This window comes from Staurois parvus, unplaced genomic scaffold (assembly GCF_062004578.1).
Source record: "Staurois parvus isolate SC_StPar_1 unplaced genomic scaffold, SC_StPar_1.0 ptg000750l, whole genome shotgun sequence".
Lineage (NCBI taxonomy): Eukaryota > Metazoa > Chordata > Amphibia > Anura > Ranidae > Staurois > Staurois parvus.
In genome coordinates this window covers 1,817,426-1,834,622 of record NW_028318546.1, presented here as the reverse complement: position 1 = coordinate 1,834,622, position 17,197 = coordinate 1,817,426, and the positions used below count along the sequence as shown (strand labels likewise).

At 38.6% G+C, this 17,197-nt stretch overlaps 1 protein-coding gene across 1 annotated transcript in view; it reads right to left on the bottom strand.

Moving 5' to 3' along the window:
* LOC149445020 (putative cation-transporting ATPase 13A4) overlaps positions 1 to 16,995 on the bottom strand; it is an 85,998-nt gene extending 69,003 nt beyond the window's left edge. The window contains exons 1-5 of the mRNA XM_089654313.1: positions 16,879 to 16,995; positions 11,271 to 11,444; positions 1,510 to 1,644; positions 1,164 to 1,234; positions 991 to 1,071 (exon numbers count right to left, since the gene is read on the bottom strand). Of these exons, the coding sequence (XP_089510439.1) occupies positions 991 to 1,071; positions 1,164 to 1,234; positions 1,510 to 1,644; positions 11,271 to 11,444; positions 16,879 to 16,938 (521 nt within the window). The 5' untranslated portion in view covers positions 16,939 to 16,995. The remainder of the gene's footprint in view (positions 1 to 990; positions 1,072 to 1,163; positions 1,235 to 1,509; positions 1,645 to 11,270; positions 11,445 to 16,878) is intronic.
* Between the last annotated feature and the right edge of the window lie 202 nt (positions 16,996 to 17,197).

Sequence of the window (17,197 nt, the reverse complement as noted above, 5' to 3'; positions counted from 1 at the left end):
TATAGTGATACAAAAAAGAGGTAAGTAGAGTAAGGAGGTAGTAGAGAACATATATGCACCAAGATCAAACAAGGATTTAAGGAGTAGGTATGATACGCTATATATCTTGACAAATTAGAAACACATTAGGTATCAGGTGACTCACAACTATGATTAAATAACTATGAAAAATGTTCAACTCATGGGCCCCAGATTCAAATTTGTGAGGGCATCCCCTGGCTTCATAAGTTAGCTTATAAAACAGTAAAACCTGATTAATCAGGTTTTTCCACATATTAATATGGATGACTTTCGAGTGTATCCATTATAACACAACTGGTTTCCTAGCATAGAACAGTAAGAATCACAAGAATTGTTTCTGATATGAACCCAAATCTATATCTTCCAACAAACCCAGTATACACCACTTCACTTCGGGTTACATACATTGGCAGCTCAAAATGCGTAGCAATAAAGCAAGTTACTTTGGACAAAAAAGCCCCAGAACATATGGAAAAGGTCCATTGGGTACTTATGACATTGGTGACAGTCAGGGTTGTCTCTCCTATGCATCTGAAAAAGTCGAAGTGGTGTATTGAATTGAATAAGTCTATTACTCATGGAAATAGTGGTGCTAAAGCATGAAGGATAATATCCCTGTTTTCATCTGAAACATTTGGGATATAATGCAGCCAACTGGACCTTGAAGTATGGAGGTGAGTGGGTTTGCCCTGTAGTAAGGTACTATAAAAGGAAGAGATTAGTTTAGAATGTTCAGGGTCTAACAAGGCCTTTTCAAGTACAGAATTATGAAAACAGACTTCCTAGTCTCTAGCGGAGCTACAGTTCCATGTTTTAATTGGAGATATTGAAAATGTCAGGAAGCTGGGATACTAAACTCTTGTTGAAACTGGGTGAAGTGTTTAAAAGAACCATGCAACCTTGCAAGTTTATAGAATTCTTTGTAACACTCAAAAAATCTGCTTAACTATGATTATTAAATGCATATACCTTATATTTTGTTCTTCTTTTTTTAAACCAAAGCCATATTTTGTGTGAACATCTGCACAGGAAAGAGACTCATCTAGGATGCTGGAATTAGAACATCATATGGTATGAAATCACTTATGCATGTGATTGATAACATGATATTGCATCTTCTTCTTTTATTCCATTCAACTTACCCAATCTTCTTAAACATGCTTTTAGAAGGAATCCAAACATAACGTATTTTTTGAACATCTAAATATCGCACCTGTAATGTAATAAAGTATCAACACAAGTGCAATGTACATTTTAATATTAAAATTACGTATTCACACATCTTACCATGAAATAATAGCTTTCTAGACATTGCATTTAATTACCATACATATTTTGAATCAATCCATCCAAAACTGATATATGTTATTGATGATACAGACTTTTTAAGAAGAGATTAGGAACTTGGTAGGTCTCATCATAGATTTCTGAGCTACCTATCCAAATGGAAGTTTTGGGCTGACTTGTCTTTCAAAACCGTACAATTACCTTTCCTTCTGGCTTCATTATTGATCTGCTAAAAACTGAATTTTCATCTTGAATGAGCTGATGACCTGGTTTTTCTCCCATAGTATTAGGTTGGATCACAATCACCCGCTTTTTATTGTACTGTTTAAGATCACCCTGTAGAGAAAGGAAGGTAGTTATACAATTACAAACACTAATATTTGCTTGTGGTATACAGTTCATTTTTCAAGAAATATTGTGATTTACTGTCTGTCTACTACCCTTTCAAAGCTGTGCATCTTCCTGAACTCATGGTTTTAGATTAAATAATAATTGTAGGTAGTACTAAGGCACAGAGGAAGGTTATAAAGCTTGTTGCAGCTTAAATTCTGGAATATACATTGAGGTTACATTCAAATGTCAGTCCTGAGCAATTCTGAGTGTTGTGTGTGAATTGTGTCTGTATGCTCTTATATATCATTTGCATTGTTACATGTAATTTAAAAAGTAACTTGATATTTATATTCTTATAAACTTGTTTTGCTGATTACACTAGACCCATATTAAAGTGATATTACGCTCTAAACCAAAAATGTATTGTATTGCATTTACCAATCATTAGATGTGGTGGTTGCATCAGTTTTCCTTTCTTTGGCTTTTTTACCCTCAGTTTTCACCTTGTGACCCAACCAGTAACACACCTCCTGTATTAGTGAGACTTCACTCTGGATGAATGAGTACAGGAAGCACAACAGACAGCAGCATTGTCGTTGTCATTGTTGGGGGCGTCAGAGGAAGAGGAGTGTTAAATGTCTTTGCAGATTTGAATACAAAAACAAATTAAAGCCAAAATCCAGCTCACACTTTATAATCAATTACAGCAATAAAAATGTTCTTTTCCTTTTGGATAAAGGTTTTACATGAATAACTAAATGATTACTTTAATCACCCCTGCCAGTGGTAAATGGATTGCCTTATCCATGCAAACTGCTGCATTCTGCTGGAGACTGTGTAAGCAGGGTGGCCCAGGCTGGGTTGGGAAAGGGAATAAGATTGATGCTCCTGGTGTGCAGACTTTTTGAGGCTTTAGCCAGCCTACATGTGGTATAAATTGGGGGAAAGCTGAGATCCAAGAGTCCCTCCAAGTGCTGCTGCTATTCTTGTTACATCTCAGGACGAAGAGAAACTGTCTCTACTACCTTCTATACCAAGGATTCCGGGGTCACCAACTATGGACTCCCCACTATAGACTAATGCCTGAAAGGTATGCCTGGGTCATTTATCAGTTAGTCAGGGTTAGGAGGAAAATTAACCATTTGCACTTTTATCATGGTTGCACTACAACTGATCAGTAAAGACTATCAAATGTTCCCTTGAGCCTGGTCTCGGGCATTGGTAAGTGAGCCCTAATACATGGGCACGGTAGGCATTGCCCACAACTTGGCATAATCGGCAGGATACACTCACCTTATGCACCTGAAGATCCCCTCTAAAGAGACCATGGCTGTTAGTTAGTTAGGACTTGTTCAGCTTTCCCAGCAACATGTCACTGCCAATCATGTGACTGCCATGCTGTACTCCAGATTGGTCCTCATTCAGGCAAGTGGCATCCCATTGCTGGAATCCCAATAAGAGGAGTATTTAATGCCCAGAACCCAGAAGCCCTTCAGAATTTCAGGGGGCTTTGCTGAGAATCTGCCATTAATATGGTGCATGAAATCCTACCTTGGAAGATGCCCATTCTGGTTCTGGACACTGGCCTAACATACTGGCCTATCTCAGATTTGACACATTGCAAGGTTCGCACATAGATAAGCTGCGAGTCATCTTCCCAAGTTGACGGCGGAGGTTCTGCAATTTTGCTCCCTGGGTGAGATGCCCCAACTGTGGGTCCTTGCTCTTTCAGCACATGAAAGGTTCCGAGGACCTTGCAGACTTAGGGGATGGACAACCTAAGCAAAGGATAAAACTGTGTATTCTGGAGCTGTCTGCACTCTCCCAGGATTTGTGCGTAGTTATCACCATAGCTACAAACAGTGGACATGTGACTCAAGTATTGGCCTTCCCCGAAGCTTTAGAAGTTGTGCAGCTGACCAAAGATTCATCTTTAGGATACACACCCCCTCAGGATGAGGGCAATGTGGTTGCTTGCTCTTCTGTTGTCACAGCCGCACAACTGGATCCCAAGATGTTGCCAGATGAGCTTACAGAGCTGCTACTTCCAGTATTGTCAGGCTCCACTGCTTCTGTGTCACTAGTGCCCCCAGAATCTCATAGCTTAGTGCCATCTAAGCCAGCCAAGATAAATCAGGTGGCCTGGAGCAAGTTTTTCTTTGGCAACATTGAGAAGGAGCAACCCTCTTCCCTGGAGGCCATCAACCTACTCCCATGGTTCTCAATGGAAATCCTGGCACTGTCCAACACATGTGGCTGACCACGGGGAAGACTCTGCTGCCCAGATGACTCTTATCATTCAGAAGACACGGTCCCCCTGGGTCAAAAACTGTTAGACTGTACACATGTACACACTTCCTGCCTAGTTCCGGGCATGGGTGAGCATGCCCTCGGGCAAAGTTACCCCTAGTGCACGGATGTGGTAGGCCCGCCCACAAGCTTGTGCTTCTGAAAAGTAACAGACTTGCTGGATGGATCACCAGATGAAAATAGAAGAGTGAAAGCCTAAAAAAAAAGGAAACTAATGCACCCATCACATCTAAAAAATGGTAAGCAGTAATACATTTTGCTTTTTAGTGCTTTAAATATAAAACCAGCACAAACTAAGCTTATATGTAATAATTTTTTTCAATGATTAAAATGTATACTTTAATTTCATTTTACATGTGATATACATGTAAAGTACTCCCTATCATGTGTCATCAAATAGAGACCCTTGAGCAGTTATTTTTTTATGCCAGAATGTACATCAACTGTGCAGTATATATCATACAAACCCTCCAGAAAGATATATAACCAGTCAACCTATCACTGTTTAGTAATTTTGCTGCCAGAGCCATTTTTGCATTGTTTGCACACAAATTTTAAAAAATATATATTTAGACCTGAAGATTACACAAAATCCCCAAAAATTATATATTTTCTGAAAGTAGACAGCCTAGAGAACAAAATGGTGATAGTTCCAATTTTTTATATCACCAGATATTACCGTAACTTTCAGTAAAAAAAAGTGAATTTTAGGGCAAACAAATGCAGTAAAATATAAAAGACGAGGTTGCGCTGAGTAAATAGATACCCAACATGCCAAACCTTAAATCTGTGTGTGCCTATGAAATGGCTACAAACTTCTATAGGCGGTGCTTCAACGGCCTCCTGCAGGTCATCAGTTTAGTGTTACAGAGGAGGTCTTGTGCTATAATTATTGTTCTCCCTCCAGCATGCACGATAATATGTAACATGTATCGCAATCAATGTTTTCACACGTAGGTGCTCCGACGTATGCATATATGTGGGGGTAGGAGGGCTCAACATTTTTTTTGGGGGGGGGGATGTAATGTGCTTGGGTGTAACTTCACATTCATCCTCTCTCCTCTCTACCCTCCACCTGCCAGCACCTGCAATGGCACACCCCAGGCCAGCAAATGGGTAACCAGGGCTCGAATACATGGCAAGAGCGTTGTGTGGGGGGGCACCAGTATCAGGGGCTGTGAAAGCGATCGGCAGCAATTCAGCCACCCAACTGCCTCCATCTGACAGGCGGTTGTCTGCCTGTCAGTTTTATACACAATCTCGGTGCCTGCAGTCACCGGATTGTTTGTTAAATCCCCTGCTGTCATGTCTGTATGACATACGGAACTGGCTGCGAAAGTATATTTAAAATTTAAATAAAATTACAAAAATGTAATATACTACAGTTTACCAGTTCTTGGATGTGGTGGTTACATTCATTTTCTTTTCAGGTCAAATACATTTTCTGCAGGTACATAAAATGCCTGTTAGTGTTGCCAATATTTCAGTGTCCTTGTAAGGATGGAATTTGGGGTTCATCTACCCAGTGTTCATGGGGAATCCCTAGGAGTTTGTGAATTATGAGGTTTTGACCAAAAACTTTGCAGGATTACTGCCAGAAATAAAGAATAAGTATAATATTTTGTACAGCCTTTGCCCCTGGTCAGGGGAGTCTCAGAAGCCAAGAATTTGGAGGAATGTAAAGCCCTCCCCCTTTCTATGAAAGGTTTGGACCACAGCAGCAGTTTTGCCAATGTGAGTTAAAGCTGTTTGGCAGAGCTGATAGTTCTGTTTAGGTAGAATTTCTGTATATTTTTAATTTTTATAGTCTTAATTTCAGCATTGGCATGTGTCCTCTATGGCAATACCCAACTTCTTATGCCCAGTCTAGCATGAGAATGTCACTCCTCAATAGATAGACCTCAGTGAGCGAGCGCTGTAACCCTTAGATAGCAAGTGTATTACAGGCCAGATTGCCAGGTGAACATAAAAGAAAAAAAGAAAAAAAAAATCTGAAAAGGGAAACTACTGCAGTTACCACATCTAATACACTGATACACTGCAACATGTTAAATATACATTCACAGGCCACTTTATTAGGTACACCTGTTCAATTGCTTGGTAGCACAAATTGCTAATCAGCCAACCAAATGGCAGCAACTCAATGTATTTAGACACCTAGATTTGGTGAAGATGACTTGTTGAAGTTGAAACCGAGTATCAGAATCAGGAAGAAAGGAGATATAAGTGACTTTGAACATGGCATGGTTATTGGTGCCAGACAGACTGATCTGAGTATTTAAAAAACTGCTGATCTGCTGGGATTTTCATGCGCAGCCATCTCTAGAGTTTACAGAGAATGGTCCGAAAAAGAGAAAATATCCAATGACTGGCAGTTGTGTGGATGAAAATGCCTTGTTAATGTCAGAAGAGAATGGGCAGACGTTCAAGATGATAGAAAGGGAACAGTAACTCAAATAACCACTCGTTTCGACCAAGGTATGCAGAATACCATCTCCAAATGCACAACACGTCGAACCTTGAAGCAGATGAGCTATGGCAGCAGCAGACTACACCGGGTGTCACTCCTGTCAGCCATGAACAGGGAACGGAGGCTACAATTCACACAGGCTCACCAAAATTGGACAACAGAATATTGGAAAGATGTTGCCAGGAATGAGTGAGTCTGATGAGTCCCAATTTTAGCTGCGACATTCAGATGGTAGGGTCAGAATTTGGCGTAAATAACATGAAATCATGGATCCATCCTGCCTTGTAAGGAGCAGGGCCCTCCTATTCCTCTTGTATTGAACTGTATTGTTACTGTATTGTCTACCATTATATTGTAAAGCACTGAGAAAACTGTTGGCACTATATAAATCCTGTGTAGTAATAATAATAATAATAATATCAACGGTTCATTGATGTGCAGCTGACAAATCTACAGCAATTGTGTGATGCTATCATGTCAATATGGACCAAAATCTCTGAGAAATGTTCCCACCTCCTTGTTGAATCTATGCCACAAAGAATGAAGGAAAAAGAGAGTTTAAACCCAGTACTAGCAAGGTGTGCTGAATAAAGTGTCTGGTGAGTGTATATTTATATAATGTTAATAATATATAATAATATATTCATAGGGTTTAATTATAATGTAATGATCTCTGCACAGTAAAAATCACCTACATCTTCCCAGCCTAGTAGACTATCTCAGTGGTCCTAGACAGTTTGTTGAAATCTTACATACATTGTTAAATTGTATTTCTTTTTGGGTTTTTTTTTCAATGTTCACATCCTGTGTAAACTTTTGCTTGTGTATGGGTACCTTTAATAATTTGTTATGCTGTAAAATATGTTATGCTTATTGGTAAATGCTTCTTTTGTTTGTTATCAAGTGTAGTAAACAAGATTTCCATACCACTAAGAGGAAATGGCAAATACATTGTAAGAAAGATACACAGGTAAAGAAGCTGGCTCTTAGGCCTCATACACACTGGATGTTATAAAAACACCAGTAGTGTTAGCTGTAGAATGCTGCAATAAAAACGTGAGTTTTCATGTTTTTTAGCTTTTTTGCATCAGCTTAATTTCAAAGTTTTTTTTACTGTTTTTCAGTGTTTGCGTTTTTAGCAAAGTTATACTCCCACAAAATCTTGAGGCTCAAAAGCACTCATTAATAGCCACATTTTTTAGTTTTTTTCAGCTTTTACTGGCGTTTTTCAGTTTTTATCAGTGTTTTTCAGCTTTTAGTCCTCATGCACACTGGACAATTTTGCAGCTGCTGTTTTTGCCTTTTGACATTTTTTTTCTACAGCCAGTAAACTCCCCAGCATGTTATCCTGTGTCCATGCACACATAGACTGATCAGCATTTTTTTGGCAGGGGTGTTTTTTGGCTGGTAAAACCCCCCAGAACTAGTGGATTTCTAGAGGAGTTTTTTAGCTGTAAGCCCTCATGCACACGGGATGTTTTGATAATGCTGGTAACGTTAGCTGTGTAAAGTCACGTTAAAAACATGAGTTTTTCAGCTTTTTTTTAGTGTTTTTGCATTAGTGTTCAGCTGTGTTTTGCCGCAATTAGCGGAGTTTTCCTGCATTTTTTCACGGTTGTGTTTTTTAGTTTTCTTTTTACCCCTTTTTTCTTTGGGGTCCAAAAAAGTCCACAAACGCCAGCTTGCAGTGTTTTACTGTGTTTTTCTGCGTTTTGCCACGTTTTTCAGCATTTCCTCTAGAAACCCACTAGTCCTGTGGTTTTTTTTTTCAGCCAAAAAACGTCCCAGCCAAAAAATGTTGATTACAGTCTATGTGTGCATGGACACATAGCATAACATGCTGGGGAGTTTACTAATGTAGAAAAAAAAGTCAAAAGCCAAAAACAGCAGCTGTAAAAATTTCAAGTGTGCATGAGGACTAAAAACGCTCTAACACTGAAAAATGCGCAAAACATGGTAAAACACTGGAAATCGCAATAAATCGCAGCAAACCGGTGTTTTTGGACTTTTTTGAGCTTAAAAAACACAAAAAAAGGGAAATCGCTGCTAAATGCTAAAAACCTCACGTTTTTAACGTGACTATACACAGCTAATGCTACCAGAGTTATTAAAATGCACAGTGTGCATGGAGCCTAATCAGCATTAGAGCATTTTTACAGCTAAGAAGCTCCTCTTGAAACCCACTAGTTCTGAGTTTTTTCCAGCCAGAAAACACTCCTGCCAAAAAACGCCCTCTGTTTCCTCTTGTACCAAATTGTATTGTAACTGTAATGTCTACCATAATTTTGTAAAGTGCTGCGCAAACTGTTGGCGCTATATAAATCCTGTATAATAATAATAATAATAATAAAGCCTATGTGTTCATGAATACATAGTATAGCATGCTGCTGAGTTTGCTGACTGTAGAAAAAAATACCAGAAGCCAAAAACAGCAGCTGTAAAAACAATCTAATCGCAGTCTGTATTTGGAGTTGACTGGTTATTATTTGCAGCACTTTCCCTCACTGTTATACATAATACTTATTCATACAACATACATTAAAAGTATGCTTTCTTATGTGCTGTCTAATTAACAACCTGCATGGTCAAAAAACACTATATTGACTGTGGATTAGGACAACGCATCGTCTCAGAGGGAACTCAAACAATTGTCAATAAAGCTCTGTTGATGTCCTCACATGTCCCTTTCTCAGGGAAACAAGCCAGTTTACAGCTGGATCTTACCCAAAAATTCAGTGACTTTTCAACTCTGGCACAAACTGCGGAAAAGCAGATGGTGGAACACCATACAGTATGGTGGGAAGTTATCTACAAGTACATTTTAAAGGGATACTATAATGGATTGGGCACAATGATATACCGTATTAGTTATTTTAAAGTTATTTGTTGTTTACTGTTTTATTGTATATTGTACATGTTTTTACCATGTGTATACAGATAAACATTTAACCTCCCTAGCGGTATGATTATTTCAGACTTTTGGTGCTGAAAGCGATACCATTTTTTTGCATGGAAATATGTAGTTTTTTTATTGTAGGCTGTAATATTTAGGAATAACTCACTGAAATCTGTCCGAACAAGAGTCTAGTAAACATCCCGGGTATGATAACATTTGAAACACAAAATCATAAATTATAATTTAATAAATAATCATAAAAAATAATAATATAATAATAATACATTTAATTCAATAATATAATCAAACCAAAAACACTGAAATTTGAAATATAGCGCCAAGTTCGCACATCACTGAGCAAAGTCGCAAAATCGTTTTCAGTGTCTGATGACGAATTTCCCCACGAATCATTATCACTCAATTCTGCAAGTGGTTCTGATTTACTATCGCTGTTCTCTAGTTGATTTAAACCCGCTTTTGACCTAAAGGGACGCTTTTTGGACGCCATGGACTTTTCTAAGTTTCCAGGCAGAAAGAACAGTCAAAATGCAGGCAGGGCACAGGACAAAGCACTCGGGACAAAATGTATGTGAAATGGTTTGAAACAGCAATGTTTTACTATGTAAAATTCGTTTTGAAAAAATGACATTTTTTTAAAATGTTCAAATTTCCCGCCGCCTGCGGTGCCTGTACGCCCCGGCGTCACAGGGACCGGAACACAGAAGCCGGATGCCGGCATCAGCCGGAGGAGATGGCCGGGGATGCTGCAGGGGACACATCGCGGGAGCGCAGGACAAGGTAAGCTCGGCAGGGACTCCCTATGCAGCGCCGCATGGTAAGCCTGAGTGTAGCTCGGGGTTACTGCTTTTGGTACTGACATTTTACCCCAAGCTACACTCGGGAATACCGCCAGGGAGGTTAATACACAATAAAGGGTTTCCAGTGCAACTTATTATTATTTCCAGTAACTTATTATCTGAAGAGAAAATGCAGCAGACATTTTCAGAATGAACTCTTTCATATGTTCCTTGCTGAGGCCTTGTTTGTAATGTTGTTTTCTTACTGAAGGTGTCACAGATATCATATTAATCTACCACCACTTGGTATGTGGAAGAATCTAAGGGTTTCTGTTTTTCATTAATATTAGAGCTTTACACTAAGGTTACCAGATTTTAAAATATGAATTGTGGGGACACCCTGCTGACCATACCTATAAACAACTGGCAACAGATATTTGAAACAGACAGATGACCGTGGCAAGGCAACGTTTCCCTAATGATGATGACATAGCCTCTTCCTTACGACCCTGGCTCAGTGGTTGTGGGGTCTGTGAATGAAGGGTTTATTGGATCCTCAAAGTCCCTTTGAAAATAAGGGGGGGGGGGGTGGATAATGGCTCCCAGTTTGCCAAACAAGCACAATTCAGTCTGGACCTGGGTTCAGACCAAACCAGCAGCTCATCCCTAATCTTTATTAGAGGTGATATGAAATGAATAAGAGTACAATCCCAGCAGTGTCATGTAAAGTTCTCCCTGCAATATGCTGCTAGTGAGCTGCTGCCTGTTTTCTGTTTAGGCATGGTAGGGAAATAGATGCACACAATGCACAGTCCAACACATACAGAGAGGGGTACACACAAAGGATTGGAGGAATGAATACAGGAGAGGCCACTGAGTGGAAGAAATGAAGCAGAGACCAGACTGGTAGGCTGGATTTCAGACAGCTTGGGAGGTACTTGCAGCTGTGGGGGACTTCACTGTATCCCAGGGACAAAATAGAGGACATCATGCAGAAAGTGGGGATTGTCTCTTGAAACTGAGGACATTTGGTCACTGTACTTTACTCAGTTGCCATCCTAAATTACTAGCAAATGATGTCTGCTTGCCAGTATGATTATTCTATGTCCCCGATCCACACACAAGCAAAGACCATTGGACAAATAAATATACTTACAGCTCTTTTGAGCAAAACAACATCAGCTTTTGCTAAACTACATGGGACACAATGACACCATACATCCAGCTCAGGCTTCCAATAGAAGAGAAGCTTCAGGAACCCCAGTGAAAAGATGTAACCAATTAGACACAGGATACTACGCCATCTTTCAGTTTTGTAACCAAACAGTTCCTGCAAATTGAGATAAAAAATGAATGAAAGTATATTTAAAACAATGTTTTTTATGTTTAAAAGTAGGGAATGGCTAAAATCTCTCTCAGTCTTTTTGTCTCGTAGACACAACAGAAATTGAGAGAAAAATCTCCATATGAGGGCAGATTCCTGCTTAGAAAGTTGTAATCAGAACAGGTGTCCCCATTAAAAGAGTTGACTTGACCTTCTGTCCTAGTGATGACTGCAGAGAGTGAATCTCCCTAACAGGGGCAATGCAATAAAAAAAAAAAAGCGTACAGATATTTCAAGACATTCAGTCTCTGTTCAAAATTTAAAAGTAGTTTTGGCTTTAGAAATACAGTGCATTGTTAAAACTCTGTATATTATTATTGCATAACCCCACACCTGTGTATTATGCAACCAGATGTTACAATATTTTACACCAGACCCTTACTTTTCATGACATAACAGCAACAGACCTAAAAGTGGTTGTAAACCTTTGAAATTAAAAATGAACAAAACATATTTTTCTATAGGTTTACTTGCTTTGATTCAAAGCATCTACTGTGATTTCTCACTGCTCTCATTCCTCTGCTATCTGCATTTCACACAATCTATGCCAACACCAGACAATTCCAGGAAACAACCCTGTCTCTCCTCCAGGACACAGCAAGTGATTGACAGCATCAGTTGTGCATGATTCCCTGTTAGAATGTTTAGATGGGGGTATGTCCATTCCACTCAGATCTCAGATTATACTCAGCTCCATGCTCTATGTTGCGCAGTTTGTAACACTAGATCCTTACCCCCTGTCTTCTGGAGCTCAGAAATGCTGTGTAAAATGTGTGCTTTAGGAAGCTGTAGGATGTAGGAAACAATGTTTAATCTCTGTGTATCATCTAGCCATAGCTAGCCACTTCAGTGGGTATACATAAGGGTTTACAACCACTTTATATGCTATCATGCCTTATCCTAGAACCTCATACATTATAATACATTTTGACCAGAACGCTTAATTCAATGGCGGTAAGTCATGGTTATATCCCCCCCACACCCTGCCACCTCAGTCAAATAATATGTTATATAATGGTTGTCACTCTGGGTGGGGGAAGTATCTGGGCAGGTTTGGCTAATCTGTGAGATTGGTCATAATGGCAGCTGTCACTCTGGAAGGCACAAGTAATGTGGTTTACAGGTGGTTCTCAGTTTGTGGTGGCAACTATATATTCCTGTAATAGAAATGCCCCAGAATACATGTATTTCTTTAACTTAACTTTGAGCAAGTAGAATTTAGGCACTGGATTCAAATCAGAAGATCAGTTAGCTTGTGATAAAGCACAATGGCTCTGGTAAGACAGCTTTCAACAAAAATCCGGTGTCCTTCAAAAAAGGGCCCAGATTTGAAGATTCACATGTGTAAAGTTTAATGAGAGCACCAAACAAAGTGTTTAACAGACCAAGCTGTGTCAATATTCCTATTGCACACTTTCCTGAATCGAGCTTTGGAATACCGAGTGCTGAAGCTGGAACTAGAGACATCACAGATCACATGCATACATTCTCCAGTACTCTATGGTTTTTCTAACAGCATCCAAAATCTTTATTGAGTAACAATCACATCACAGAAGACATAGTGCAATGTTTCAGAGCCGCACAGGACCCCTTCATCAGGTGTCACATGCCTGACGAAGAGGTCCTGCGCAGTTCTGAAACATTGCACTATGTCTTCTGTGATATGATCGTACTTCAGTAAAGATTGGGTGCACTGACCAGTACACCAATGTGAATGCAGTCTTAATCTGCTAGCACATCTTAAACTACCCTCTACCCGGATTGACATTGCTGCTGTCCACAAGTGTATCTGTTACTTATGCATCCAGAGTCCCCAACATGTGTAAGGTGTTCTGTGTTTGAACCAAAACATAACAAAAAATATATAAAAAATGTGCCGCACAAGCAAACATCTCATCATTCATGAAACCGTAATGAATATTATCTCTAGTGTTTGTAATATGTGTGTAATGTCAGTTTCTATTTGTTGCCATTCTTTTCTCTCTATCCTAAGAGAAAATAGAAAAAAAAGAACATTCAACCATAAGAGCTAAAAATTATGTAGACCCAACATTTCATATTCTTGATATGTGCCTGCTGTTCCATGTACTTGTATGAAAAATTATCCTGTTCTCTTTGTATTGCATCCTTTGTGTGAAATACCTGGTGTTCCTGCTATACATTCTTCTTTCCTATTGAAAAATTAGCACACTAGGCATTAGAGCACCATGTGGTCAGTTTTCTAGCTGTGTTGAAAACTCAGCCCGCTCTCCTCCAACAAATAGACTTGTGCTCACTATACCCCTGCACAACTTTTCACTAGGAAGTTCAGTGTTCTGTTGTTTCTCCTCCACTAGCTCTCTAAGCTCCTTATGCAGCTGAGACCAGAGGGTAGATGATCACTTATATAAAAAGGGAAAAATTGTATTTATAACTTTTTTATATCTATACACAAATATGTTGTATTTTCCTTTTACTTTAAACTGAATAGGTTGTTTTACAAGGTGGGGGTTCACATATACTTCAAAAAACATCAATCAATATACAAAGTAGCACTATAGTCTAAGAACATTCCACCAGAAGGGGAAATATGAGTGATATGTAACAAATAAGAAAAGAAAAGGATTGATCTCCCTTCAAATCCACTTCTGGCCATTATCCCAGCATTCAACCTAGCTGGTAAGAAAAGGAGGGAACAAGTGTACCCCCCCCCACCAACCATATACCACATACCACTTAAAATAGGGGGGTACCAAGTCACCTTGTCCCCATGTTGATTGTAGGGATCTTCAGGTGGGGGCTAATTGAAATCTGGAAGCGCCCTTTAAGAATAAGGGGATCCCAGATAATGCACCCCCACATGAATGAGGTGGAAAATGTCAAATAAACACACACAATCCTTTAATTAAAAAAATGTTTTTAAATAGTCCCACAATGTAAGATCAACATCATTTATGATGCCCAGCCACCCTCACCCACCCACCAACATACCTGACTTCACCACTTCATTCCTTCTGAATGACATCTGCTGGTCCACACAGGCTTAAGTAGAAAATACTGTATTTGGTTGTTGACATCATTGGGATCCCACTGGGGGGGCCTTTATGTTTTTGATTATTTTTATAGGGCCCACCTTAAAATCCATACCAGACCTGAGCGGCCTGATATGAATTTGGGGAGACCCAAAATATTTTTTTAAATCTTCCTTAGTTTACATTCACCTGACAGCCAGGAGTCCCTAACTGATAGCTGAAGGTGCCAGGCAGTGATGAACCACTGCTTCTTTGGACACCAGCCAGCAAGAGCCTCAGACAGGGAACTTTCACATTTAACAGTGGTAATAATAAAGCTGCTAAATGTCTCAGCTGGAGGTTCAATTAGTGGAACACCCTTTAATTCGACTGTTCACACGGGAATCTCCATAGGCCGTGCACACAATCCAAAAGCCTTCCTCAAATTTTTTTCCCTGTTGACTGAAAGTTCTTAACCTATAATGTTAGGCTTTTTTGTGTTGATGAATGTTCTTATGGCTATTTTCTCTTAAGGTTTTATTTATAGGGAAATAGTACATTTGCCCAGTAAAAAGGCAATGGAGAATACACTCAAACAGTATGGGTATTATTCCTTAATTTTTCACTATTGATGAGACATTCACACAGCAGATTTTTTATAAATAGATATCTTAGTGTTTTGGAAGTCTAACACTGGGAATTTGGTGCCTTCATTAGACCTTATACTTCGCTTAACTTGACATGTTCAGTCTGCATTTCCTAGTGTGCTTGTATACATGCTAATGTATGGATACTTCTGTTTTATCTTTTCCCTCTAAGAAAGATCAAAACTGGTTACATTTTAGAACGACAACATTTTAACTTTAACTCTTCTTTTTCTTAATCTGGACTCTAGCCTAAAAGGCATCTATGAAAAGAGCCTAGACATTATTTTGGATCTATGGAACTTAGACTAAAATTCTAGTTTTCAGTTTCCACTATCTGTGAAAAATGGAATGCACAGGGCCGTATAAAAGTAAACATTACCATGCAGGTTTTTTTTTTCATTTTTTTTTCATTTTTCTAGATAAGTAATCTTGATTTTCTGAATATATTGAAACAATTTTCTACGCATATTTTAATAATTGCATAATATGATGTTTCTAACAAAATTTTAAGTCTGGGCCACATTCATTTTAAAAATCTGCATACACTTGTAGAACTACTATCTGAATATGATTTTTTAGCTTCAGAATAACCTGAATGTTATCAAGGTATTACAATAAATATTTTTAAACTGGCCATATAATGAAGATGACAATTGGTACAAACAAAAAAAAAAATAAGCACCAGTCATTTTTAATTTCTTCCAACTACTAAGCAGACATTTTAGAGGAGCAATAAGCTACAGTTATCTAACACCATAATATATTTGGTTTGAATAAAACAGGTATTTCTGTCATAGCCCAATTTTAATGGGATCAATCAACACTGTCTGTTTTGTTTTTCAGACATGTAATCAGCAGAATATCCATGTGAATGTACTCTCTTCCCCCAATTTGCAATTTCACTGCTACTGCTGCACAAAAGCATTCAAGACAGAATGTTAGCATTTGGTGGGTTCCTTGTTTTATGTAGGAAAATGAAAACCTTTTGATCTCTTTATAATGTAAGAGTTCGGGTCACTTGGCCAGTCTACAGACAGATTGTAGGTTTGCCTTAAAATAAAGCATACTCGCGTGAAAGGGTTAAAAAACTAATAAAGTACTTGTTGAACATAATCAACAAGCTTAACAACATACAATGTGAGGAACAAGGTAATCACATCTAATATTTCAGAACATTTGCAACCTTCACATATTACATCATAGTTATATTATTGTGATAGTAGGTAGCTCTTGCATACCTCCCAACTGTCCCTGATTTCGAGGGACTATCCCTGATTTGGAACAAAGTCCCTCTGCCCCTCTTTCCTCTTCATTTGTCCCTCATTTTGGTCTGATCGATATAGTTGTATATAAAACTATTTCACAGTGCTAAACCTTTCATCTAGTTTCTAAATTGTTGCATTTGTAAACTTCAATTGCCAGTAAAAAGGAATAGTAGTAGTAAGCACTTGTGGGTTTAACAAACCTTTTTATTTTCCAATTCTCCTTTAAGTGGGTGTGTCAGAGGGGTGTGTCCTATGCCTGCATATATTTGCTAACAGGTATCCCTCATTCCTATCTCAAAATGTTGGAAGGTATGCTCTTGTATGCTTTGGAAAGCTGATTATAAATGTGTATCAGTTATGAGTCTAAGGATATGCTAAGTGTGGCAGAAAATTAAACTTTCAACATCAGTTAAGTTCATAAAAGGCTTCTATGTGCAGTACATTTTTTATATATACAAAGAATGAACTATTTGCTCACCATTTCATTCTCTTCCCCTTGGTTAAGTACAGCATGCTTTTCTCCCATTTCTTCATCCATTGCTGACTAAAGATTAGCAGGGGAATGTAGCAATACTGAATAATCCCTCCTGATTTGCACATTTTCTAACTCTGGTACTTTTATAGTCACAAGTACAACCTCTTCATTTGCATAATGACTCCGATTGGCATTCAGGCTTCTTGACATTTCTATATGAGATTTTTTTTTTTTTGATTAATTGAACAATCCAACCAAACAAAAATGACTTTTAAATCTCACTCTGTCTTGAATTTTTAATTTCTGTGTTAAGTGTGCCAAA